The sequence below is a fragment of the Acipenser ruthenus genome, chromosome 16 (assembly GCF_902713425.1).
Source record: "Acipenser ruthenus chromosome 16, fAciRut3.2 maternal haplotype, whole genome shotgun sequence".
Taxonomy (NCBI): domain Eukaryota; kingdom Metazoa; phylum Chordata; class Actinopteri; order Acipenseriformes; family Acipenseridae; genus Acipenser; species Acipenser ruthenus.
Genome location: NC_081204.1, coordinates 23457349 through 23485013, shown reverse-complemented (window position 1 = coordinate 23485013; position 27665 = coordinate 23457349). Strand labels below are relative to the sequence as shown.

Here is a 27665-nt window from a genome sequence, read left to right as displayed (position 1 = left end):
CTCCCCCCCGGGCGACGCTCGGCCAATTGAGCGCCGCCCCCTGGGAGCTCCCATCCTCGGTTGGCAAAGGAATAGCCTGGACTCGAACTCGCGACGTCCAGACTATAGGACGCATCCTGCACTCTACGCAAGTGCTTTTACTGGATGTGCCACTCGGAAACCCCTAAAGTTACCTTTTTTTGCTGTTTCTAACACAGTACTTCAAAATATTTTACATCAAACACCTGAAGGTGACATTGTGAACAGGAGATTCCTCAGTGAGATATTAAAAGAGTATTAAACAAGGCATTTGGAAAAAGGCACATCATATACTTTATTTAAGTGCAATACAGTATATTTGAACTATATATGGACTGACGTGAGCAGAGATGCAAATCAATGTATTTACAGAACAGTATATTCGTTTACTGTAAAGCATGCCATCACTTTTCTCTTGTTTTTCATACAAAAAGCACAAGTGAGAAAACACAATCTCTCTGTTTTTAAACAACCTACAAACATATTTAGAAACAGGTTTTTAATGAAACTTTATTCCTTGAGATTATATATATTAAAAAAAAAAAAAAAAAAAAAAAATAAGATGTTTATTGTATATCATTTTGAACCCCAAGCAGTTTTAAAGATTTGGGAGAAAAAAATCAAATAAAAGTGGTGTCATTGGTGATAAAGTGAAAATTCAGAGCAGCTCAGGAGAAAGTATAGCGGGCAACCTCCGAAACCAAGACAACCCAGCTAGTGACTGACCTCTGGAGGACAAAGGCCAGCACTGCAGGTGTCCGCTTGAGCTCACCGGGGGCCTGGCCAGCAGGGTTCGCTGCATCACGATGAGGAGAAACAGCCTCTGCCAGTTTTGCCTCCCTAACCCACAGGAGCGCCAGAGGCAATCCTGTGGAATCAAAGACCGGCGACTTTGCACAGCCAGGACGTGAACCTGCGCTCCCCTGACTGCACGACTCACACTGCTGCCCTTTCACCAGGTGAGTCACTCAAGGACATTCAACGTGACCGCTCTTTAACTCTTTATAGTAATCCTGCTGGTGTTTACACCCGCGAGAGATCCATTTATTGACCTACTTATTATCTTCACTAAACACAATAAAATACAGTGAAAGAGGTCAGTTATAGAACAACACTGACCTATATAACAAGGAGCTTTTGTAGTATCTGAAATGGACGTCTAGTCATGCAAAATAATTTTAACTTTACAGTAAATATTGGCTCGAGGCTGCATATGTCTAATAATCTGTGTCGCTTCTCTCATTAACAAGAACAAATACAATAACCCCAGCAAGCAAGCACTTGCTTGAATGTGCAGCCCCACATGTAGGGTTATGCTATGTGAAAGTCCTGTTCTTCATATATGTCATTCAAGAAATATTCTAGAGTTTTGTATTTTCCACTGAGCATTTTAAAGGGCATTTTGACGTTACATAAGCCCAGATGTCTGCAATCTTAATTATAATTTTCCTATCAGTATCTTGGCACTGCATTATCTACAGAATATTGGAACAACACATACAAACAGAAGGGTCTCTAATATATATATATATGTGTTGTAATGGATGAATGCTTTCTTTGTATGTTTTAAGTGCAGTGAATGGTATGATAGTGCTTAGATGATCAGGACCTGCATGAATAAAGGAGGAGGATTCTGGATAGCAGGACCTGCATGAATAAAGGAGGAGGATTCTGGATAGCAGGAGGATTCTGATATATTATAAGGAACACTTTAGAGCTCAATATGACTACCGGGCTGCTCCACGGACTGATGCAATTCCTATTGATGTTTAATTATATTTTTCAATAACTAATTAACAATATTTATTGATTGGGCACTTCTTAAGCTCAGAAAAAATTACTATTACCACTTCGTAATTACTCACTTCCATTCACTTCTAACAGCATCATAAGTACACTGCCACTGTATGGCCATTTCATAAAAAAACATGAAACATTTTGCTCGAGCTGCGAAAGCAAGGCGTTAAATTGAAAAATATATCCATGAACAAAATGGATTTTAACAATAAAATCTACACTGATCACCAGCATTTTTAATACTGAACTAAAACCCATAACTTAAAACATCTTTTTTTTCTACTTCTAAATACACTCATCCATATTAAAATCACTTAACAGCTGAAACTCTTCAAACTCGAAAGCACCAATATGAAATGCCCCATTACAGCTTTAGCTTTGTGCCAACTGAAGATCTTCTGGGTTCAGTGCGCTAGGACCAAACCCTCTGCATTGATCCACGTATTGTATTGTACAATTAGTCCATTCGTGTTTTTCATGTGTCCTCAGGTACCCTGCAAACTAAATTCCACTGTTCCACATCCCTGCTGGAATTCTCCAAACACCAGCTGTAACAATGGTGCAATGTTTCCATGACCAGGACTGGAATTTACAATGATCTAATCAAACTGGATGCAACAAGAGTTCAACTGTGATTGCACAGGCTGGGAAAGAAGGGGTTAACATTCGTAAAAAAAAACACGCCTTATTAAAAGAATCGCTGAAATATCGTATTGTTCCTGTATCAGGGTTTGAAACTGATTGAGAATCCCATGTAATTTAGCAGCATGTTTCTGCATCAGTTTCACAGCTGACGAGGTGACTCTGGGAGCGGTAGGAGCTGGTGTGAATGCAGGAAGGTATTCAGGACTCACACGATCTCCTCTCCCACCAGGAGAGAGTGCTTGTCTGGCTCTGTCAGAGCCATGCTGTTCAGGGATCGCTTGTCTGACCTCAGGGAGTTAATGGAGGCTCTGCTGTAGTTGATGATCCTATCCAGCAAGCTGAGTTTTGGAGACTGGCGCCTGGTGTTGTCGATTCCAATGTGGACGCTGATGTCAGAAAGGCTCTTCTGTCTGATCCGGCCTCGGGCTCGTGCCTCCAGCTTCTCAGCGCTTGGTTTAGTGTAACTAAAAGAGAAAGAAAAAAGGGGTTCAAAAAGCTCAGTCTGGCCACCCTTTTCAAATCAGCCACACCATGGAGATTTGTTTTTAGCTGAAGTGAGTTAAATACTCCACGTCAAGTACTTCTCTGGATCACAACAGAGGCTCCTGATTCACTGAGTTTGACTTTGAAGAAACAACATTGATATTATAAAAAGCAAGAAACAACTAAATATGCCGATTATCTTAGTTAAATTATCAGTTTGAGTCGTTTCTTACGAATTATATAAAACAGTTTATTTCACACACACACATCATGGGTGAGAAACAGGAGAAACATTCTCGCAGTGTATCAACATTAAGCTCCTTCCTGCACCAAATGCATTGCCCAGTTGATCTGTGATCCCTGATCATTAAAACCAGGATTATGTTATATATTGCTGTGATGTGAACAGCACAGGGTACAGCAAAGGCAATGCTATGTGTCTCCTGTCTGGCGCTGTGTGACACGTTCTGCTCATTTTCTAATGATAGAATTGCATTAACCTTTAACAGAACCCTTATTCACAGTACTTACAGTCTGAGTAATAATGAAGACAGCACCACTGAAACAGAGGATGCAGCCATTGCAGCAGATGCCATCCAGGGCTGCAACACCAGGCCGATGGGGAGAAACACCCCTAGGAGAACAGCACACATCAGTCACATGCTGTAGACTTGTCTGCTGCTTGTTTTAAACACAGACGTAGTGCTTATGGAAGAAGAGGGACAATGGCACTGCCTACAGCTATGGTCAAAAGTTTTGCATCACCGAGAATTGTAGGATTAAGACATAATTTAAAAAAATATATATATATGAACATTAGATCTTTTATTTAACATCACGTAATCAAAGAAACTACAAAATGATATTGCAAAAGTCTACCAGAAGCCATAATAGTAGTATAGTATTTTAATGTTAGATTTTGAAATATCACGGTTTTCAATTTTTGTCAGTTCTTCGTTAAGTATATAAAAAACTACAAAGCGGTATTTAATTTAATATGTTAATGTAACATTATTCAGCAGGTTTAATTCGACTTTACGAAGCAAAAGTAGTTCATTCTATAGAGTGAACTAGGCTGACCAGATCTTCACCCAGGCTTCCAAAATGAAGGAAATGAAGGGCTAGTCAATCACTTTCCAGTTAGTTATTCTAATTATTACTTTGCACTGATACATGTGTTGTGCTGTGCTATTATTGAAGTGATATATAAACAAAAGGTGGTGTGGTCATTCGCTTTCATTTAGTATATTACATCTAAAGAAAAAATAAATCCATAAAAAAATAAAAAAATAAATAACACTGAATTACCGGTGATCGTAAATGCTTTCAATAAATAATACATTTTCAATTTAGTGTTAAAACGACAGAGAGGAAAGCATACTGAGCACTGCTTACCAGCTGCTATTGGAATTCCGACAATGTTATAAATTAAAGCAAAAACAAAATTAATCCGAATCCTTCTCACAGTCTTCTTAGATAAGTCAATACTCCCCACCACATCCAACAGATCATTCTGGAAGAAAAAACATCACCACTTGAATTGCAGTTTATATTTAATACCAACTCATACAGGAGTCAGTAACAAGCATATACCTGCACACTGCTGTGAATACAAAATGAGTATCAAGAAAACACAGATCCCCATGAACTACATCCCCGGTATGGAAGTGGAAAATGCAAGTGTGGCACATATGGACAAGTGTCTCTTTAAATTCACAGATTCTTGTGGTAAAGAATATTAATATCAAGTTTCAACACAACTGGAGAAGCGGTTCTCCGCCACATCCCCACTGTTGGGATACCCACAAAATATTCACTACTGACGTCTTCTTTCAACACGCGATGTCTGGTTTTACAGTACTATAGCACGTACTCTGATTAACACAACGCCTGCTGCTTCAATGGCCACGTCGGTCCCTGTGCCGATGGCGATTCCCACGTCTGCCATGGCGAGAGCTGGTGAGTCGTTGACCCCGTCCCCAACCATCGCCACGTGCTTCCCCTCCTTCTGGAGCTGCTCCACCTTCGCCACCTTGTGGGAGGGGAGGACCTCTGCAAACACTTTGGTAATGCCAACCTGCAAAACAAGTAAAACAGAGATGACGAGAAAAGATACTACTTATTGTTCTTTGTATCAAACACAAAGTGAGCTGACACCACATAACAGTTTACACCCCCTTTAAAAGGCGACCCTTTATACCACGAAACCAGCTATAACAAGGCATGGCTCCTGTTTGCCCCACATTGCAATTCAACGGCATTTTCATTCTCATTATAAGGCGGAACACAAATAGCATGGTCTCATAACTCTGGCTCCAGACTACAGTGTTATAAAAGAGAAGTACTGTATATAGCATATGAAGATATTGGCTTTTGAGGCTGGATTGTAAACACAATATGCTACAGGGGTGGACACCGATTCCAGTTATAGAAGCTCAACAGAGTTTCTGGTAGGTAGTTAGCAAAACCCAGCCCAGGAATCAAAACCTACCTGTGCGGCTATGGCTCTAGCAGTTTTACTGTTGTCACCGGTCATCAAAATCACCTCCAGCCCCATGGATTTCAAAGTGTAGACAGCAAGCGCCGCTTCAGGTTTTACTGTGTCCGCGATCGCGATCATTGCACACAGGAGGCCTACGAAACACAAAGTTATCTGCTGAATTGAAGTCGGCTCCCAAGTACCCTAGGGCGATCTCGTTCTTGAGACTGAGTGTGCCCTTACCATCAATGGCTACGAGGATAGCAGTGCGTCCTTTGCGCTCGTGCTCGATCATGGCATCATCAACGTCACTTTTAATTTCAAGGCCGTTTCTTTTCATCCACTCGCGGTTTCCTATCAGCACTGTGTAGGTCTGGGATATCACAGAGGCTAGGCAAGAGAAAGCATAGCATAACAATCTTTACGAACAAGAGGACATTCAGCCCATCTAAGCTCATCTAGTTCCTAGTAGCTGATTGATCTCAGAACTTTGTCAAGTTGGGTCTTAAAGGATCCAAGTGTTTCTGCCTCAACAAGATGACTAGGTAGCCTACTGACATCTACAAGAGGCTAGGAGTGGAAGGCAGTTATTGCGTTTACCATGTAGTGAGACGGGCAGATCAGCACATAATGAGGACACCAAACAAAGTTCATCTTTGTGAACAGGATCAATAGAACCATTATATTACACTTAAAAAGATATTAACAGTATGCGATGGTACTGTAAACAGTCTTCCCGTTTACTTACTTGAAGGCTCAGGCTCAATAATCAAAGGATGCGTGTGGTCGGCTGTCCTGTCCTCAATCTGGACTAACACAGCATTCCTGGAGTCCCTCTCCTCAGACTCGTTTTCTCTGTTGCACAGCAGGGACTCTGTGTGGCTGACCTTGCAGCTGACTCCACAGCCAGAGACCGTCTGAAACTCTGTGCAGGATCCCAGTGACTCAGTGCCCAGCTCCTTGAGAGACAAGCACAATGATACATTATATTAATGGTACTATTAACCATTCTAGAATGTGATTAGAACATTCAGTTATAACAGATAGTCTGTCTGCCTGTCTTTTCAGGTCTGTCTGTCTCACTAGTGGTATGGGGCTGCTTTGCTTTTGTAATAGTTATTATACACCTTTCCCACTGATTCTTTTGCTACTGTTTATAATCACTCATAACGGATACCAAACCAAAGAGTCACCCATTAATTATACCGCTAATGTTTGAATGATACAATTTACTGCAACGACCACAGGCAATAAAAGGAAGAAAAGAGAATGCTTGTGAATTGCTCTGCTGTGTCCACAAATTAGGTATAATGTACTTTTCGATTCACTGGGCTTACAGTAAATGTCCCAGTCAGGCACCATAGGGAAATGCCTTGTTGTTTATTTTCATTTCACACTGAAATGTGTATGATGGCATTCAAACTCCTTGCTGCAGTGTGTGTATTCATAACAGTACATATAATACTGGTACAGACGTCACCCTGTGCACAGAACACACAGCATACACAACCTCTGTTACTAACAGTAGTAGTCAAGAGTACAATCTTTTATTTGGGTGATTTATAACACCAGTAAGTTAAGAGGCTGAGGTCGACATTTCCATGTGTGCTATTCCTGCTCATGGGCCAATACTGGGTTGACTGTATCAGGGATGGTAATAAGACTCCTACTGCATGGCAGTATCCCTCATTCCAGGTTTTAATATGAGCCTGATCAGCCACACTGTATAGGTAACAAGCTCAGGTGTGTCTTCTTAAACTCCTAGCAAGTCTAGGAACTGCTCAAACTGCTCTGCAATGGGAGCGGTGTTTCCATCCCTGCTGGATCTGTTTGGAACATGCAGCTCACCTGTTTGCAGTACTTGGTGACTGCGGCTCCCAGAGGATGCTCGCTGTTGTTCTCCGCTGTCCCCACGATCACCAACAGTTTGTTGCGTGGCATTCGGTTCCTCTCCACCAGGAGCTTGGCTTGGATCACTTTGGGTGTGCCATGGGTCACTGTTCCTGTTTTATCAAACACCACCGTGTTTATCTGCAGGATCGTTTCCAATCAAAGAACAGAATGATGCCGTGAATGAATTAACAGTTTATTAACAGCGACAGCATTGCAATGCTATAGGTACAGGAATACAATATGTTTGTCCCTTTTAGCATATATGTTTTCCTGTGGGTTTGCATCTTTTATACCTCCAGTTGTAATAGGTTTATATCTTTGCATCAGCTTAACTGTACCGCAGATATGACACCAACCTCACCTTTTGAGTGGCGCTAGCGAAGGGGAATCACATGTCCTATCTCAAATAAAATCAACTGTTACTACACTTGTACTCTGGCTAATTGACTGCACTTTTCACCAAACAAGATGTGGGAACATCTGGATTATTAGATTACAACAATAAAAGTTGGAATATGATATAACAGCATGCACATAAACAACTGATTATGATCAAAATCTATATATTTAATTCCAAAAATATGATCAACAATGAAAATCAACAGGATATAAACCATAACCACAATAGAGGAAAACCTTTTTCATGATTTCTCCAGCAGGGGATGCTGTTTACCATCAGAATGAAAATAGAGAATTATATTCCAATGCCCACAAAAAGGTTCTAACCAAAGCATGTTTCTCTAAACGTATGTTGCTTACGCTTTTATTTTCTGATAATATACAAGAACTTTCAAATCTTTTTAATCCGAAGTAGGAATTTAAACAGCCAAACCGTACTTAAAATACATTAAAATACAAAAAAAAAAGATTCTTTTTGTAAAGTTTTGTAACTTTAACAGGGGGCTTTTCTCATTTAAAAAAATAGACTAACTTACACTTTGGAATAAAAAGCTTTCAAAGACATCCCTACTGTTATCTTACACAGGGGAAATGACTTCTCAAGATACAGTAAACTCTTGCACTCTTGTCACCTGTTGAAGACCACACATCGCTAACAGCATTACATTATAAGTTAGTTCCTTGCCCTGTAACAGCACAAACCCTCCATCAGGTCAGGGCAATCCCATCCAGTCCTCCTGGAGGTGGTAACAGGTTGGTTCAACGAGTTCCCTCGGGTGCTTACCTTGTGTGCCATCTCCAGTGGCTCCCCTCCCTTGATGAGGATGCCGTTCTGAGCTCCCACCCCCGTGCCTACCATCACAGCAGTGGGGGTAGCCAGCCCCAGGGAGCAGGGGCAGGCGATGCACAGCACTGTGATGGAGGCTTGGAAGGCAAAGCGAATCACCACTTCCGTGCGGGAGATGCTCTTGTTATATCCCTGAGGAAAATACAAGCAGGTCAAATCTCACAGTGTCACCTTAATCATGCTATATAATGAGCTGGCTTCACAGACCCCGATTAAAACTACTCTTGGAATACGGTATCCTAAAGTAACATTAGGTAGTCCAAGATTACTGCTATCATGATTTGTGCAGGACTACAGAAATACATCCACCTTATTGCAAACAGCACAGCTGCCAACTGCTTTAGAAAGTAATTGAATAAATAGTAATAAATCGCATATTTAATTGATACAATTATTGCATCCATCTGATTCAAGTTTGTTTTCTTACTGATGCTATTATTATTATTATTATTATTATTATTATAATTATTATTATTATTATTATTTTAAAGTTCTTCTTCTTATTATCTATAAGGACTTGCATGTTCTTGGACCTTCTTATCTTCAAGATCTGCTGACCCCATATGTTCCTGGTCGTTTCCTGAGATCGGAAAATGTTAATCTTCTGACAGTCCCTAAAGTTCGTTTGAACTCTCTAGGAGCCCGGGCATTCAGTTATAATGCCTCTCGTCTTTGGAACTTGCGCCCGATTCATATAAGGAATGCTAGCACAAATGAATCTTTTAAATCCTGTTTGAAAACATATTTGTTTGGGTCTGTTTATTTGTAGCTGGATTATATATTAGACACAGGCTATTTTATATTTCTTTTGTAAAGCGCCCTGAAATGCTAGCATGAAGAGCGCTATATGAAATTAAATTTGTATGGTATTATTATTATTATCATCATCATCATCATCATCATCATCATCATCATCATCATCATCATCATCCAAAAAACAACCCAGCATAAAAAACCTGTTGTCCTATTTCTGGATTAATAGTGTTGTCCCTTTATAGTTTTATATTTATTTACACAGAATTATACACAAACATTCCAGCTTTGTTGTTAAATTGTTTGAACCAACTGCTAAATCACAATGGAGTCAGTTTATTACTCACCTTAATACATTTTAAATGATACTGTATAATTTCTTATCAGTTTCCTTTAAAAGGGTATCCTTTACTGATGTTTTTCATTGCCGTTTCAAATAAAAAAAGGATTCTCTTTTATTAATAACTTAAAATTTTCTTGCAGCGATCCTGAATTTCTAAAAGTGAAACTGACGGGTTTCACTTTTTTTTTGTGTTGTTGCTAGAAAGTGTATTTTGAGACGTGAAAGCGTGTTTAGCACGCAGATGCTGCTTCAGATTAGATGTAGCCTATGTTTGTGATACTGAAAATCAATTTGACAGTAGATACAACATTTTATTTTTAAATAAACTTCCCATTCACACGTCCTTCACTTTTAGTACTCCATAATGCAGTTCTGTGACTAACTTGCATTGCATGTGCTTGAGTATATTAAAATGGTGATGCAGGGAATGAGTTACGGTATGCTAAGAGGGTCAAGACAGAGGATCACAGAAGTTAACTGCAATTAATTGACAGCCCTATGGTATAGTATAGTACTGAAATAATGACTTTATCACTCTCGTACTCACCTCTATAACAACTGTCTAAAATGAAGCAGTTTTAGGTCATTCTTCTGGATTACTAGATTTAATTTAGTGCCACACTGAAAACTTAATCTATTTTCTTAAATAAGTTAGACCTCCTCTGAGACAGTTGAGGCAGTAATAATTGCAGAATGGTCACGTATCTCTCTAGAACAATTTACACTTGGCAGACTCGTCACTTCGAATCAGTGCTGTCCTACATGGGGGTCTATTCTAGGATTTGAACAGTTTTGATTAGTAACAAAAACACCATGATATTATTTGACTAATATAGTGTCCCACCACAGGGCATGCTGTATGGCTCTTGTGAGACAGAAACAGGGTTGTAATTCTAGAGTGGGGAATAGCATTTCCATTAAGAGAGAATGGGAGAGCAGCATAACTTACTTGGAAATATTTCTCCACTAGTTCAAAGTCCACAAATCCAATCACGATCCAAGCAATAAGTGTAATGGCTGAAACCCCAACAATGAAAGGGACAAAATATCCACTAAGCTTGTCTGCAAACTGTTGGATTGGAGCCTGGGGGAGATGAAGATTAAGAGGGTTATATAATTATAGACATACAGCACTGTATAAACCACAAGATTAACATTCTACCATTTACCAATCCCAGGGGAGGGGGCATTCAATTAAAGAGAGCTGATTCCTGAAGAGCCACAGTCATATACAATGAAAAATGATCTATGTGTACTTAAGGTAAACCAAATTTCAAACTGTGAGCCTTTAAGAAGCAGACTTGGTAATGGCATGAGGGATAATTTTGTAAACCCTGAAGATGACAAAGCTTTATTTAACACTGTTCCAAGCAGGTTATCACTCACATTTTACTACTACTAAAAAAATTAATAATAATATTATTATTATTAGTTTATTTAGCAGACGCCTTTATCCAAGGCGACTTACAGAGACTAAGGTGCGTGAACTATGCATCAGCTGCAGAGTCACTTACTACAACAATGGCTGAGCCTGGATTTGAACCAGGGACCTCCTGGTTACAAGCCCGTTTCCTTAACCACTGGACCACACAGCCTCCTGTAAACTTACGCTTGTCAAGTGAAAAGAATGAACCTTTGAACACAGCCCTAGTTAGTTTAGTTTGACCATTTTTGCTTTATAACGTTACTATTATCTGATAAAACATGTTTGTTCACACTATACAAGCCTTTGCTGAAATTGTAAGCTCTGTATTATCGGCATTTGTATTATCAGTAAAATGTTAGCACTATTTAGGCAATAGGTAGATCCAGCATATGCACACACCCATGAATAATGTTATTTGTTCTTATAATTCTTGTCATATTTGTTGCCTGATTCCTGTAACTGTTACTGGCTCTGGAAACATGATAGAATGTGCTGTTGCCTACGTCAACAGTTGAATTTACACAATACAAAATAAAAAAATAAATAAAACCAAAAGTAACCTTTGAGGTCTGCGCCTCCTCCACGAGTTTGACGATCTGAGACAGGGTGGTGTCGGCTCCCACGTGTGTGGCGGTGACGAGCAGCGAGCCGTGCTGGTTGATGGAGCCCGCAATCACAGAGCTCCCCGGCTTCTTGGTGACGGGCATGGCCTCCCCTGGAATGAGAGGAATGGAACGAGGTCAGGCCTGGACCTGGGCGTGGGGAGTGAGGAGTTGCCTCTCCTTCTTTCTTTATGAACGTACACACACACACATACATACTTTTACTTATACTGCTTATACAATTGTGATTACATTTTCTTAGGACATTCTTTGGTGCAAATTACTGAAAGTATCTGTTGATATATAGGTCTATATGTCCCCGATGGGCAAATTTCCCCCTTCATAGTAAATTTAATACATGGACTATATACCCGGAGTGGAAAATCAGGCCAATAGTGGACCATGTACATATGGTAGATACAGGTCAGTGTGATCCCCTTTAACAGTCAGTTACAAGTATTACTAACTGTTATAAACAATACTATTGTCATAACGGATTGCATTGGCCCCTAAATATCACTGGGGGGGCACCACTGAAACAGTTAAACTCGTAACAATGATTAAGGCATTAGCCGAAACATCTATAAAGGGGGACAACAAAATAGAAACACCTCTCATCACCAAACAAAGACAAAAAGAGAGGAGTTTCCTTCCAGAACAATGTTAACAGCGTACTGACATGTTGCTATGGTAACCCCACTGAGATCACAGACAAGCTTACATGGGCCGAATTGCCTCCTCTCGTTTGTTAATTTTCTTAGGTTCTTCTGTTCTAATGCAAGTTTTGTTATTTAATAAATTACCAGTGTGGGATGTCTACTCAAGTAGTCGATATCTACACTGGAAACTGTCTGTGTGGGCACTATTGTTTGAAACAATCTCATTTTCTAAAGACGACCTAATTCACGGGCATTCAACAAGAACGACTGTATATCGTAAACATGCATTACAAGGTGCAGTAACATAGGATTTAAAAAACATGCTCTAACCTGTCATTATCATATTAACATTGTTTTGCTGTTGAACTGGTTTTTCAGACTTAATTTTCCATGCGATTTAGGTAAACCAAACATATCCTACCACAACACTTTTCCCTCCCCATTCACTTCCTGTGTTACAGGAAATAGGCCCCACTTGCAATCTACATGGTAACTTCTTACCTGTTATTAGAGATTCGTCTGCCATGGAGTGCCCTTCAATCACTCTGCCGTCCACAGGGAATTTCCCTCCAGGGACCACTTTAACGATGTCTCCACGCTGCACCAGCTCAACCTCCACCTGCTCTTCACTAGAGAGACAAACAGGAAACAAGAGGGTCACTCCTGGGGTTTACGCATCATTTCTGTTACACAAGGCTTCTTAAAATATATATAAAAGTTGGCTGAAATGGGTCTTGTATATTAACCCATAAAAACATTTGGCACAGCCACTGGAAAACAGACACTGGAGAACACTGAATTTACCTAAACAGAAGTGGATATTGCCTCCCTCAAACTAACTGGGAGTATATGGTGTTTCTCTCTGTCTGTATATGCATGCCTCTGTACAGCACACTTATTTGTTTTATTTGGTATTTAATAAAGATAATTAAATCAGACCTGGAAGGAAGCATTTGAAATTAAACTAAAACTAACCCCTAAAACTTCTATACTTGTGCCTGTTTATTTGACTCTGTGTTTTGTTCCTTTTTTTGGTTTAATAAATGTGTGCAACAGCGCTTGACTGCAGCTTCTGTCTCAGAGTCTCTATACAGCGCTTCACTGCAGCTTCTGTCTCCGAGTCTCTATACAGCGCTTCACTGCAGCTTGTCTCCAAGTCTCTATATAGAGCTTCAGTGCAGCTTCTGTCTCTGAGTCTCTACACAGCGCTTCACTGCAGCTTCTGTCTCTATACAGCGCTTCACTGCAGCTTCTGTCTCTATACAGCGCTTCACTGCAGCTTCTGTCTCTATACAGCGCTTCACTGCAGCTTCTGTCTCTATACAGCGCTTCGCTGCAGCTTCTGTCTCTATACAGCGCTTCAGTGCAGCTTCTGTCTCTACACAGCGCTTCAGTGCAGCTTCTGTCTCCGAGTCTCTATACAGCGCTTCACTGCAGCTTCTGTCTCTATACAGCGCTTCACTGCAGCTTCTGTCTCTACACAGCGCTTCACTGCAGCTTCTGTCTCTACACAGCGCTTCACTGCAGCTTCTGTCTCAGAGTCTCTATATAGAGCTTCACTGCAGCTTCTGTCTGAGTCTCTACACAGCGCTTCACTGCAGCTTCTGTCTCTACAAAGCGCTTCACTGCAGCTTCTGTCTCCGAGTCTCTCTTCCTGCCGGTAACAGCTTGAGCCGTGACGCTATCCTGTCACACCATGGTATCAATAAGGTTGACAAACACAAGATGAGTACAAAGCACGCTATTTTCATACCTCAGCACTGACTTGTCAGGCCGCAGAGTTACAACAGTGGCTTCTGTAGCCTGCAGGGACATCAGCTTGGCCAAGGCTTCTGAAGTTTTACTCTGAAAGAACAAAAATGAAATACATTTAGAAGACTCTGCATTCCAGATTTAAAGGAAATACAGCTAACACAAGAATTCCGGTAAATCTTAGCTAATATGTATTGCCATCACATAGTTTGATATATCCTCCATAACTATTAAACCCTTACTAGTGCTGCATTTAGAAATACTAAAAGAAGCTTAATACAGTCAGTAACAAATGTTATGACTACAAGTCTTTTTCAATGTCTTCACTGTCAAAACATTTGTCATTACATTTAATAAATCTTTTTGTATTTAAATAGTTTCATATATGAAAGTAACAAACATTATGGTAAAGATGTTTTTTAAACTGTCTGTGAATAGAAATGCACCAATCACTCCTCTCCTATAATTCAATGCTGCACTTCTGAGGTCATGCACAAAGATATTGTCAACATGCAAGTCATAGGAAAAGCAGCAGCTGACTAAGAAAGAGAGCCACAGCGTGCCGTTGCAATAGCTTCTACCAACAGCTCTCTACAGCACTTATGTGGCCAACTGGTTACTGTTTTTTAATCAATTCATACACAAATACGATTACCTTTGCTAAGTGCTCCAGCCATCTTCCCAGTGAGATGAAGACAAAAAGCATAGGAGGGGTGTCAAAAAAGGTTATGGGATTCACTTTGGCCTTCTCAATCATTGCGACCAGCAGGATAACACAGGAGTACACAAAGGCAATGGAGGTGGCCAGGACAATCAGCACATCCATGTTTGCAGTTCTGTGCTTCAGTGCTTTGTATGCGTGGATGTAAAAGTACCAGCCTCCTACAAACTAGAAAGAGAACAAGAAAGATCATGAGAATGTAAAAGGTGAAAGGTTAAAAAAAACAACTTCACTTAGTAAGTAAAAACAATCTAGGAGAATACAATTAAATGTGTATATAAAAACCATGTTATTTATTGTAAGAACGGAGAGAATATTAGTTTCAAATCTGTGCTAGTCTGATGCATTTTTAAGAATAGTGGACTTTAAAAGTTTTAACCATAAACTAGTTTTCTAAACTCTCGTACCTGCACAGTAACGCAAAACAGGAAGGATATTAAATTCATGATGGAGAGCCCGGGGAGAACCTGCTGCTCCAGGAACATGGTGGAGTGATACTGGTCCAGATCCACCACACTGACATTGTGGTGGTGCTGCCCGGAGAAGTGACTGTCCATTATCATCATGTGGATCATCAGTCCCATGACCGGGACGCAACAGAACAGGCTCACAAAGAACGACCGCCTCCATCTAGGAAAAGAAAATGAGTTCAAACCTCACATGGAGTCCTTCACACATCAGCACCAATTTATTTTTAAACAAAATAAATATTCTATATGGTTAAAAATACTTCTACATTTCATAAAGTTGTTACTTTTACAAGTCCTTATTGAAAATTAAATTTATGTTATTTCCTATAAAATGGAGCCAGTATAACACAACTGGCAGAAAAAAAAAAATACAAGATGGAACAGAACTTAATGATGTCAGAGAGTGTCATCGTGGCAGGCCATGTGTGTTCCAGGCAGATGTGATGATCATCCCAGTTATTGGGGATTAGCTGACAGGGAATAGGGTCTTGCAGTATTATTACTAAACTATATGCAATGCTTTTTTTGAATTTTAAAATATATATGCTCCATTTGGTACACTCACTGCCTGATTTCTCTTCGGTGGTCTAAGTGACTTGCAGATCTGTCTTTCTTCACTAAAGAAGCCTCAAAACCAAGATTCTGCAAGAAGAAAAAAATACATTAACAAACAAATACTGTGAACAAAGCACCGCAGATATGAATTATTAAAGTTTTAAAGAACATCGGGTATTCATTTTAATAAATGCACATGTTTTATCACTGTAGTTTTGTTTAAATGCTAGCTAGTGCATGTACTGATTTCTTAAAGATGTCATGTGGCTGCTTAAAGAGAGCCTGGAGAATGTCTTTAAGATGTTAACACATCACAATACTACCTTGTGTAAAAAAGACTGCATGCATGGAGGCAATAGAAAAGTGAACATGCCGATGGGGTGTTTGCACAAAACCGGCCATGAGAAACTTACAAATATAAACTGCCTGGCCACTTTACTACAGTAGGACCTGTGTGGGGTGTGTTCTCAATACACTCTAGTTATGGGGATGGTTTGAAAAGCATAACAGAGACTTCAGGCATCTTCTATGGCCACTGCAATCCCTGGATCTCAATCCAAATGAGCATGTTTGGGATGAACTTGAACACCACATTCATCACAATCCTCTGCACCAAATAATGGATTAACATCAAGGCTGATCCCGGCAAATGGTGGACCAACCCAATATTAAGTACAGTACATGTACAAATAAAATGGCCAGGCAGTGTATCTGTCCTCCAAACATGTTTTTACTTTTAAAAAATGATAAGAGAGAAGTAACAGGCCATTCATACTGCTGTAAGAAAGTAAAACACCGGCACTTACATCAATTAGTTTCATGACATCACGAGGTCCGATGACTTCCGGGTCATATTTGACATGAGCTTTGTTGGTTGCAAGTGCAACGGATGTGTAAACGATACCTTTGGTCTTCATTAAATTCGATTCTATGTTGTGAACACAGGAGGCACAGGTCATTCCTCTAATCTGTTTAGGGTGCAGAAGATAAAAACAGCAGTGTCTGATTAGCGTGGTTTAAACTGTTACAATATAAAGCTTGCAGTTCTCAAAATGTCAGAGTATGTCCTTGCTCATACAATGCAAAATATCTCAAATCTAGCTGAGGGCTAAAACACTGCAAGTGGGCCACATCTATAAAGACACTGTATATTGTCTACTGTGTTTTTTTTATGTATTTCTTATAAAGTTACAAATGATTATATAGTGTATTTTAGGCTGCATAACTTACAGCTTCCTAAGAAAGTGACTCATAGGTCATGTCATCTCAGCTGACTGAAAAATGCCTGTTTTTTTTTTTTTTTCCAGTGTAATAAGTTTATTTTGCTTAGCCAGCCCTTTTCACATCTTAAAAAAACCTTTTTTGTATTTTGCCATACCAGCTTTGTATGTTAACACATGTAAGCTAAAGATGACCTCATTCTAATTTCTCATGAAATAAAAAGTGTCACAATACAAGGGTTCATTTGCCAGGCAATGGATCAAATATCCTGGTTTCATAAAACTGCACAGACATTACCATTTAGCACATGGTGACCTACTTTTACATAATACTGAGGGATGTTGACTTATATGCAGTATCATGGCATATAGGTGTGACTTACCTTGCATACCAAGCACAGTGACAAAGACCTTAGAAAACAGGTAGCTATGTGCTCAATTACAAAGATATGGCAGGGTGGCGAGACAGGATGGAAAAAACTCCACAGCACAGCACAGCGTAATTAACTTCACATTTACCATATACAGTGAGTGATACTGTATACTATTATATCACATATTACATCGTAACACTTGATATACATTCCATACTTACAACGAGTTCTAGATTCCCATCAGACCCGTCGTAGTTCTCAAGGACTGAGGCTCCGAACCCCAGCTCTTTGATTAGTTCTGCCACTCCCGCAGGTTCTATGACAGCCGGGTTGTAGCGCACCTCTGCTTTGCCAGCCATGAGGGCAACCAGGACAGAGAAAATACCTAAAAACCACAAGAGAGGCCGATTCAATCCATCTGTACCCTGCTGGGAGAAGTCACAACTGGGAATATGACTGGACTGCAGCAACAACATATTTCAGGGGCAATCCTGGGATAATAAAGCGGAAGTGGTTGACATAATCCAGGGTGATTGCCCAGAGCAACAAAATGCGGTTAAAAGAAAACAGCAGAGACTTATGCCCATGTGGTATAGTATGATTAACTCAACCCCACAGCATTGTTTGTATTTAGTTTCACATGTTGAGCATGAGGTACAGATCCTATGGCAAGCTCACCCACTATACTTCATGTAATGTCAACATTGCAGCACTATTTTCTGTTAAAACAATTCTTGTAAATGAACCAAACATTGAAGTTGATCTACATCTCAGAACAGGCCAAAATATGCCAGTCAAAATAATGTGTAAGGAAAAGAAAATCTTGATGCATAACATATTATTATATAAAAACGATATAACTTATTAGGAAACAGACAAACACAGAAGTTTCAGAAGTGGAAAAATGTGAAACCAGACATTCCCTTATACAAGTTTACCAGCATAACAAAGTGTAATTAAGCAGGGTAAAGCATGCATAAGTACTGTAAAGCTTAAGACAGATATGATAAAGCATATATAAAATAAAAGTAAAACCACGGTGTGGTGAAAATGCGTAAGCAGGTTTCTACTGTACACAGTATGAATTGATTGGTCAATCTCTGTAAAGAAGGTCAGACAGAAAACAGACAAGACTCTCCCACAAGTCTGATCTCACCGTCCTCTCTCTTGAGGTTCCTCTCGATGCTGGCCACACAGGAGGCACAGGTCATCCCGGTCACCTGGATGAAGCACTTCATAGGGGTGTGTGGAGCGGTCAGTGCAGCCGCTGGGTCTGTCTCGCCCTCCTCCTCGTCCTTCCACCGGTCTGAGGGGCTACAGCTCTTCTGTTTGTTTCTGGGAGACCCCTTTGGCAATAGTGCCTTCAGTGCTAATGAGGATTCAAAGCCTTCTGCTAATGAATTTGTACCTGAAGTTGAAAGTGAGAAATCGCTGTGTTTGTTACCAGTTAAGGCCAATTCGATATTAATGCCCTCAACCCCCACCCCAAAGACAATCAGACAAAAAATGCAGTTCAGTACAAGCATAACATTGTATCATTTTAATGTACAGCCCTGGCCAAAAGTTTTGCATCACCCTATAGAATTAACAAATTCTGCTTCATAAAGTCGAATAAAACCTGCTGAATAATGTTACGTTAACATATTGAATTACATACCGCTTTGTAGTTTTCCATATACTTAAAAAAAAAATTGAAAAATGTAACATTTCGAAATCTAACATGAAACACTGTACTGCTATTAAGGCTTCCGCTAGACTTTTTCAATATAATTTTGTAGTTTCTTTGATTACATGACGTCACATAAGATATCAAAATTATATATATTGTTTAATTATTATGTCTCAATCCTAAAATTCTAGGTGATGCAAAACATTTGGCATGCTGATTTTGATGTTTAATAAAGCATTCCCATTAAACTGACTAATTGTTGTATTGAGCAAATCATTCTCGGTTAATCAACATAATAAGACTCACACCAGTGAACCAATAACATCTATGTACTTTAAAGGCACATACAGAACTGTAACTGCAAAAACACAAAACAACAAAATAGAATATTTACCAGGTAGAAAGGCATCAAATCCCATATCCTCTATAGCTTCCCTTAATTCCTCTGGGTTAGTGAGCAGTGGATCATACTCAAAAGTTCCACTGTGGTGAGCTAGAGACACCCGTGCGGATTTCACTCCTTTTCTTTGGGACAGCACTCCTTCGATGCTCTGCACACAGGAGTTGCATGTCATTCCCTCAATGCTAATCACAGACAACGCTGTTGGGGGCTGGCTTGTACAGTTCACTGGAGTCAGAAGAGGCACAGACACTGGGGAACTGGGGGGAGTCGTACAAAACACAGACTCGCATTCGGTTGCCTTAAAGTTTCCTGGTGGAAGAGCCTGAATGGCTTTCTTGAGGTTATTGATTGTAATGAGTTTCAGGTTACATCTTATAGTAGCAGTCTTCTTTTCCAAAGAAACAACGACTCCATGCACGCCAGTAAGTTCCGATATATTACTTTGGATATTGAGAACACAGGAGTTGCAATGCATGCCGTCTACGTGCAGGGCGACGGTAGTGAGGTTGCAGGCTGTCTCAGGGCTCTGCTGTGCTGTTGCAGAGTTCTGGACTGGAGTGTTTGTCAGGCGCTCTACATCGATGGAGCCCAGATTGAAAGGCCTGGGTTTGTTCTTGAGGGACGCTTTGAAGCCTACCAAGCCAATCTGGTTCACAATCTCTTCTGCAGTGATGAGGTGTGGCTGGTATACGACAGTGGCTTCCTGATTGGCCAACGAGACTAAATGACAAAGAAAAGAAAAAAAAACAGTATATACAGGATAGTTTGGACAAGAAATGGCAAAGAATAATGAAAATTGAATCAGCTGTAATTTGATATATGCAATATTGAAAGTGTGACATACTGATACAAATACACACAGAGAAAGACACCACCATATATCCCCATAAGAATCTAATACTCTCAGTAACGTATGCTAAATAATATTAATACCAAGTTTTATCACACCTTACTGAACCTGTGAGCTAAAGGATTAGGTTGCCATAGAGACACTTACTCCTTGTATTTGTTAAAACAGCAAACAGTGTGTCACAACAAAGTGCTTACTGTGCTTTCTTAGGATAACACAGTGACTTGTGACACAATCACAAGAGCCCATCACAAGCCTTGTTGTGACAGACAGCCAGATGCAAACAATTTAAATATCCAGTTAATGCCTTTCTGATCTCTTTCATTGTACTACACGAGACTCTGCACAGCAGTGTATGCACAAAGATTTGGAGCAGTTACTAACCTTGCATCTTCTGGACCCCATTGAGTTTTCCGATCTTTCCTTGGATGGTGGTTGTACAAGAGAGGCACACCATCCCTTCAATCTTCATTTTTACCAGTGCTTCACTCGCCTGGCTCCGCCCAGGCTCTTCAGGGGGGTCACACTTCCTTTCCACTGGAGAAGTGTCTACACTCCGAACCACCCCACCAATCTGGCTGGTGCTGACAAGCGAGGGGATGAAAGTCACGCTGACATGCTGAGGCTCAGGGGCGATCTGAACATCCAGAACTCCCTTCATTTGGGAGAGTGTGCTGTGGACCTGACTCTGGGGCTGAGGCACCAGGCTGGGGATGCTGAAGAGGCCTGTTTCAGTGGGTATTGGCTTGGCTGAATCAGAAAGACTCGCCTCAAACCCCATGTCTTCGACAGCCTCTCTCACAGACTCCGGGGTTTGGAGGCTGGGATCAAATACAACGACTGCATCCTTATTTACTAGAGAGACCTGGAAAAGGAGAAGTAAAAATAATATTAATAAGGGAAGTCATTCTCTGAATTCAGCTGTTTAATAATAGGTTTAGACATACTTTCATTTCAAATTCGATAGCCGTAAACACCACACTCCACACCTTTGGGGGCTCGTGGGTTATTCAGCTATACTCATTGGTGGAATAGCTACAGTATGAACAGTTATCCTCTATACTGTACATATGGGGATATACCCCGCAGAAGATATTATACTATACTGTACAGTAGTAATGGGATTGGTTTTTACACTTTATCATACACTGTACAATGTAACCTTAGCAAAGTATATAAACATTTACAATGTTGTTTTTCCTAGTAGAGAGACTTCTCACAAGTTGTTCTATTTCTCAAGACAGTAAACCAACCACAAAGCAACCGGAATAAAAGTACTGCTTTCATTTACATTTTCCTAATGTTGCATTTCTTCCCTGTTTAATATCATGTCTGCCAAGTATGATTGTCTACAGGTGTTTGTCAAGGGAAAGATGGTTACCTGGGCATATTTTACCCACTATGAATACTTCCATTCTGTGTCTGATCCAATGAAGCCCTGTTTGTAACACATTCAATGTCACTCTGAATTCGTCTGCGAGTGCAGTGTAAGCATGGAATAGTGCTCTTAAATCTGGCAGTAACTGAGCACAGTGCTGTGTGGTTAGTCACGTCCCTCGCAGTGTTTGAGTCACCTGATGCCCTCACTGGAAATCTGCTGCTTTGCTAGATAAGCGCCAATGGGATCTGTAAACAATCTCTGGGTGAATGAAATCTAATGGTGAACTAGAACATGACAAATCACACCCGTGTGTGCAGGCAGGTTACTATGCAGTGTGTTTTTAAGTGCGTTTTGGGGGAACTGCTTGGTATTAAAACCGGTAATACGTCAGTTACAATTCTCAAATGAATAAGAAACAACTCTTTATACTTCAATGAAATGTTTGTTGATTCTGGTTGGGTATCTTATTGGGTTCATCTTTCTTATAAAAATGTGCTGATGACAATAAGGAGTAAAGAGCTTTGAGAATCTAGTCCTTGTGCACAGGACATCCACTAATACAGCTGGAAGGATTTACAGCAATGACCTTAACAGCAACCAAACAGTTTTATTGGCTGTTAAATACATTATGTTTGCTCTAAACGCTGTTTTGTGCTGGTCCTAATTTTATCATTAACAATAACGTATTGTGCAACAGATTGATGTGTCCCATGTCAGGGTATCCCTAGGGCAGAGTATGGGGCTAACAGCCAGTAATTACTCAGATTGTTTTAATAGTGTAAAGGGCAGCCTCGTGTCACCTAACCTAAACACTGTTATATTATCTCCCAATCTGAACCTGTCCTTAGGCATATGAACTAGCAGGAAAGGGTGGTGTTTATTGAATAAAGAATTTCAAACTGCTGGTCTATGGCTAATTTCCTTTCGAAAGAATCAACAGGGAACAGCTCAAGCAAATTAGGTTACAGTGCATGCAGTTTCTGCTGCAAACCTTTGAACACGGAGTAATGCTGTTGTTACACAGGGCAAACCCAAATCATTGTAACTAAAGCTTTCAAACATTCACTATGTTAACAACAGCACACTGTGTTCCATTTGAACAGTGTTTAGCAACGTCACTATCAAACAGCTTTCAATCCAGGGGAGCTTTCTGACCTCCGGGTAAACATAACAGGTGGGACACCTGCACTTTTAAGTGTAGTTCATTTATGAAAACTAATCCTTATTAAGACTAAACATTACCTTCATACGGATATAAATGTTAACAGGACCATGCGGTATATACAATTAATAATAACCCCCCAAACGAAAGAATTCTGATTTCTAAAACCCAATCTCACCCTCATTTTTACAAAGATCAACAGCCATTATACAGTATGTAAATTATTTACTAAGAGATGTCAATATTCAATTAATTACACTGATATGGAAGATTAGCATACAGCTGACGTCACCCAGGCTTCAAATTAAAAGCATAATCTTTGGGCGGTGCTTCCCCTATTTGCAGGCTGATGATACAAAACCACATGCAATGGAGATAAGGGTTCCAGGGTCCAGGAGGTCTTTTGCAAGCATAGGAAGCCTGCAGCTTTAACTGCACACAAAACTAAACACTACTGGATCTGTACCAGTAATTTGCATAACACATGGAAGTGAAAAGCAACAGCGAGAGCTTGCACTGGCTTGGCAAGGCTACACAAAGCACTCACCTGTATGTCATGCACGCCTTGCAGATTCCCCACCTGTTGTTCGATGGTTTGGACGCAGGAGTTACAGGTCATCCCCTCCACACAGACTGTGATGGAATGCACCTCACACTTCAGCGCCATAGTGCTTGCACCCAACCCTAAGAACCACAACAGAGAGTGGATCCTGTTACAGTATGCACGTCCGCAGACAAGAACAAATACAGAACAAAGAATATTAAGAAAACTCATTTTAATCTCCACAAACACTGCGGTGCAATTAAAATAACAAATCTCTACCGCTTTTTACTCAGAGTATAAATATTTGTAGGTAGTTAAAAAAGCAGTTTTCATCTCATGCCTTGTCCGTAGCTCCAGCAGTGGAAACAGATCTTTGCCTGGTGGGATTGAGAAGAGCGATGGGTCAGTGCTTGCTGCAGCAGCACACTGTGCACTCTGTACCTGTAATATAGACTGGATCACTGAATGAACCTGTCCTGGGGCTAGCTCCCTCCTAATTCAATAAGAGTCAAAACCATCTGTCTACTTCCGAAAGTGAATTACATCCCATCCACTCGTTCATGAGTCATTGTGCGCCAAATACAGTTTATATTCTGGAAACGCACGTCTACAGTAAATAAGAACAGTTAACACCGATCACATTCTTGTGCTGGTTATTCATCTTAATCTATGTATTGATCAATCAACCTTCAATCTAGTTCTTACCAGTAAACTATCTACATGCTTACTTTCTCTAGTCTCCAGTGCCCTCATGGGAAGGGAAGTATGGTTCATTTTAATTCATGATATTAGTTCATTAGTTCATACATTTTTTTTTTTAAATGTAAATATATGTACTTTTACCTCTAAAGCATTTGACTACCATAAATCAATTTGTATTTGTTATACTACTATATTGTATGTCGGTCTATAAGTAAGTATTATTAAGTATATGATTCTCATGCAGATTGCAACATACTGTACAAGTATATCATAGTACATCTTTGTGCCAATCAATCAAATGGCAGTATTATTAAAATGATCACTTTGATTACTTACAAACTAACAACAGTGAATGCACTGATTTGAATGACTTTCACAGGAGTGTTTGTGTGGGTCTGACTGATGTAAATAAGGCATGAGATAACCCTTTGTGTGCTGTGTGCTGTTCTTTTATTACACCATAAACAGAAACTGATGTCTTATACTGTATGCTGTTGCTGGGTTAAACTGTAGCTTCAGCTTTGTAATTTGTGTAGAAGCAAGTTGAAGAAGTGTATAAGGTTCCACAGAGAGAAGATCTAGCTACTGTTGTACAGACATACCTACGAGTGCTTCCACAGCACTCATTGAAATGCTACAGTATTTTATACTTTCATATTATGTATCATTTACTGTACGTAAAACAATAAAGTACAGGCTGTGTTTCCCCCGGGAATCATAACAGGACAGTAATGAATGCCTGGTTAAACCTGCGAGTTTGTTTTCAAAAGCCATGTCACTGTAAAGATATCTCTGCTTGACAAAAATAATCTTTTTTTAATGGTTCATTACAATGCACAAGAAAAATTAGTTGTTTCACTGTAATAAAGCGATGACACACATTGGCTCTGTAGAAAATCCAGCACATAGGTTCTCTCTAAGACTTTATTTTAAGGAAGTCATATGATTTCTACAGTATGTCAGCACTTTTGGAATGACCTGCTGTGAAATCATAAGATTGAATCTGCTGCCTGCAAGCTTGAATAGCCTCCACTGTATACTTCCAGATCAGGAGTTTTCAGGGAGTTTTTGACTGTTTCACTTCAGGGTTAAAGCATGGGAGTCAGTATGGGAAGCTCCCACTGTGTCCTTCCAAATCTGCAAGAATGGACCTTTTCTACTCAGCTGTGTATGACAAAGGGTATGCACTAATGAACTGCGATTTAACCAAAGCTTGTCCTTCATTTAAAACATATACTGTAGTCTGTTATAGATTAATGATGAAATATTATATTTCCGCTGTCTTGACAAGAACCTCTTAAGCACAAGTACTGTTTCATAATGTCAGGTGATATGGAGGCTGCTTGTCAATCTGTTTTTACATGCTGTGTATCTATAGAATCGCTTGTCGCTTGTGACCTTGAGCGCAACTTAAGAGTACCAGGGAGTATGTGGAAACACTTGGTCTAACTGGACATAGTACTGATGGCTCTAATCTTGAATTCACCTGTGACAGGTTGAATCTACTGACAATATTACCACTAGTCACTAGGCAATCAAGCAATGTGAGCCACCATACAGGAGGTGATTAGAAATCAAGAAGAAACAGTTTGATTGATCAACAATCGGGTAAAATGTGTGTCAATTGTTATTTAATTACACAGTTTAACTGATACTTTACAGTGTACTGAATTCAATTTATTTTTATTGGCTATTAAGTAAACAAAGTTTGTCAGAGAATGCAATGACACGATTATTGGATTACCAGACAAACAATGGACCACTGTACAGAAACACAGAGTGAAGTTCACTGGGTCTTATCGCAATGCCTTTACAGTATGTAACGTCCTTGAAAGTTTAAAGTGGTCTTAGCTTACCATAAAAATTATTCTCTAAATCTCACCTGTCTGTCCATTTACTAGGTCTCAAATGTGGAGTTTTGAAAGAAACATGTTTGATTAGAGCAAATGTTTCTACATCCCTGCTACAATCTGACTCATGCTGTGTCTCAAGCAACAAAAATGTGGCTAAACAGAATAAACTGAAACGCTCTTTGTAGCTAATGCATTTTTTTTTCAGGAAAGTCACAGCCACAAATGAATTACCGGTAAACAATCACAATCCTGGCAACTTTCCTGGTGCAATCACGGTCTATAAAAGGAAAATGTCTTGGATTTCACAGTGCAGGTTCACTTGAGTTTAAAGGTGCTTTCATTGTGTTCATTTCACTTCTAGATGTGGGAAATTTCAATTGGCTGCCGTTACAAACTCAGCAGATTACATTTTAATTCGTGTGCTTACAGTATTTCCTATTAATATCCTGTCACATTTAAAGTATGCCCGGTTCTGCTAGTGACTGGTTTACACAGCACTTCATGATTCAGCATTGTAGGGTCCCGAATCCACACAGGGTTGGGTACATGAATTTCATTAGTGTGAACATCAACATGATTAAGCGGTTCTAGTACGAGCGATAATCGCGTTTACAGTTTCATCTGTTCTTAAAGTTCAAACAACCTGTGCTTTACATCCAAAATGTAGTATGCCCTTTCTGGTATAATTAATTTAAAAAATACACCCCACTAGTATATCTTTCACAAACATTACAGAAATGAGTCTATTAAACTTACCCAAAAAAATGCTATCTTGCTCTCAACGTGGCACTTCCAAGGTGATTTTTTGCATATCCATTTTTGTATCCCATTCTAAATCAAGTTATGTTTATTCCATGTTACATTCCTGCTTTGGCTGACGCATTTGTAAAGACGGCTTCTTATTATTCTAACGATATTAACAAAATGACCATTTTAACACAGCAAGGGTTGCTGCTGCTGGCTACTCCAATTTATTGTGCATTGACTCGGGTACTACTGTCACGTAGCTATAAATGCAAATGAATAATCCAGGGAATCAACTCTGAAACGTGGATATCCCGTATGTAATAGGAAAGATTGTGGAATCACGTTAAATTTGTATTTATTTATTTATGTATCTGTTTGTTTGTTTGTCAATTAAATCCAGAAACTTCCACGATCTACTCTGCTAACACTTATCTAGATTACCAGAGGTCCTCGCAAAATACAAAAAAATAAACGCCACTTCCGATATCTAACAGGATGCGACAGCAAAAAGTAGGCGGGACAATCAAGAGAAGCAAGCATGTTGTCATGGCAAATTAATTTAACACAAACTTCTACACACAGCTTCAAAACTCGTATGATCCAAGCTGTGTGTCTAGTCGTCGAGTCAGAAAGTATAGTTGAAATACAGCAAGGCTACAGGGATACATAATTACACACAGTTTTCGAAATATAAAAGTCATTAGAAAGACATCTGCTGAAATGTATATGAAAGGTGAATATGTTAATCCATAGAAAAGACAGTTGACAACTGATGAACAAAAATATCCCTGTTTTACATATGTAGCATTACGTTATTGAGAATGTCAATTTCTGAGACTGGGTGTCTGTGCATCTGTACACCCGTCTATCTGTATGGCACGCTTACATTATTGCATATCTCTTGGTCTTGGTCATTCA

General features: G+C 39.8%; 1 protein-coding gene and 1 non-coding gene across 3 annotated transcripts; both read right to left on the bottom strand.

The window, feature by feature from the left end:
• Positions 1–288: 288 nt before the first annotated feature.
• Positions 289–27231, bottom strand: LOC117430432 (copper-transporting ATPase 1-like). Of its 2 annotated transcripts, XR_009307488.1 has the most exons (24): positions 26757–27231; positions 23449–23585; positions 20743–21223; positions 19500–20228; positions 18593–18844; positions 17658–17821; positions 16649–16810; positions 15853–15929; positions 15225–15447; positions 14752–14985; positions 14098–14189; positions 12846–12973; positions 11644–11798; positions 10607–10741; positions 8499–8693; positions 7271–7453; positions 6171–6381; positions 5666–5812; positions 5435–5577; positions 4817–5020; positions 4339–4456; positions 3475–3577; positions 1666–2924; positions 289–1627 (listed from the first exon to the last, which is right to left on the bottom strand). XR_009307488.1 is itself a non-coding variant. In XM_058989089.1 (23 exons), the coding sequence occupies exons 2-23, from the start codon at positions 23566–23568 to the stop codon at positions 2666–2668; spliced, it is 4515 nt and encodes a 1504-aa protein (XP_058845072.1). In that variant the 5' UTR covers positions 23569–23585; positions 26757–27231; the 3' UTR covers positions 289–2665. The 2 variants fall into 2 exon arrangements, 1 of the variants encoding a protein (XP_058845072.1); XM_058989089.1 differs by having other exon boundaries at positions 289–2924.
• trnat-ugu (transfer RNA threonine (anticodon UGU)) lies at positions 11180–11252 on the bottom strand. The gene has a single exon. It is a non-coding gene; the product is annotated as a tRNA-Thr (tRNA).
• Positions 27232–27665: the final 434 nt, after the last annotated feature.

What these genes read in the sequence shown, in the direction of transcription:
- LOC117430432 (XM_058989089.1), bottom strand. Translation starts at nt 23,568, where the DNA reads ATGGCGCTGAAGTGTGAGGTGCATTCCATCACAGTCTGTGTGGAGGGG. An exon ending in AGGAGGCGCAGACCTCAAAG is followed by an intron (nt 10,742 to 11,643) that starts GTTACTTTTGGT and finishes CATCTCCCCCAG; the next exon opens with GCTCCAATCCAACAGTTTGC. An exon ending in CGGAATTCCAATAGCAGCTG is followed by an intron (nt 3,578 to 4,338) that starts GTAAGCAGTGCT and finishes CTGTTCTCCTAG; the next exon opens with GGGTGTTTCTCCCCATCGGC.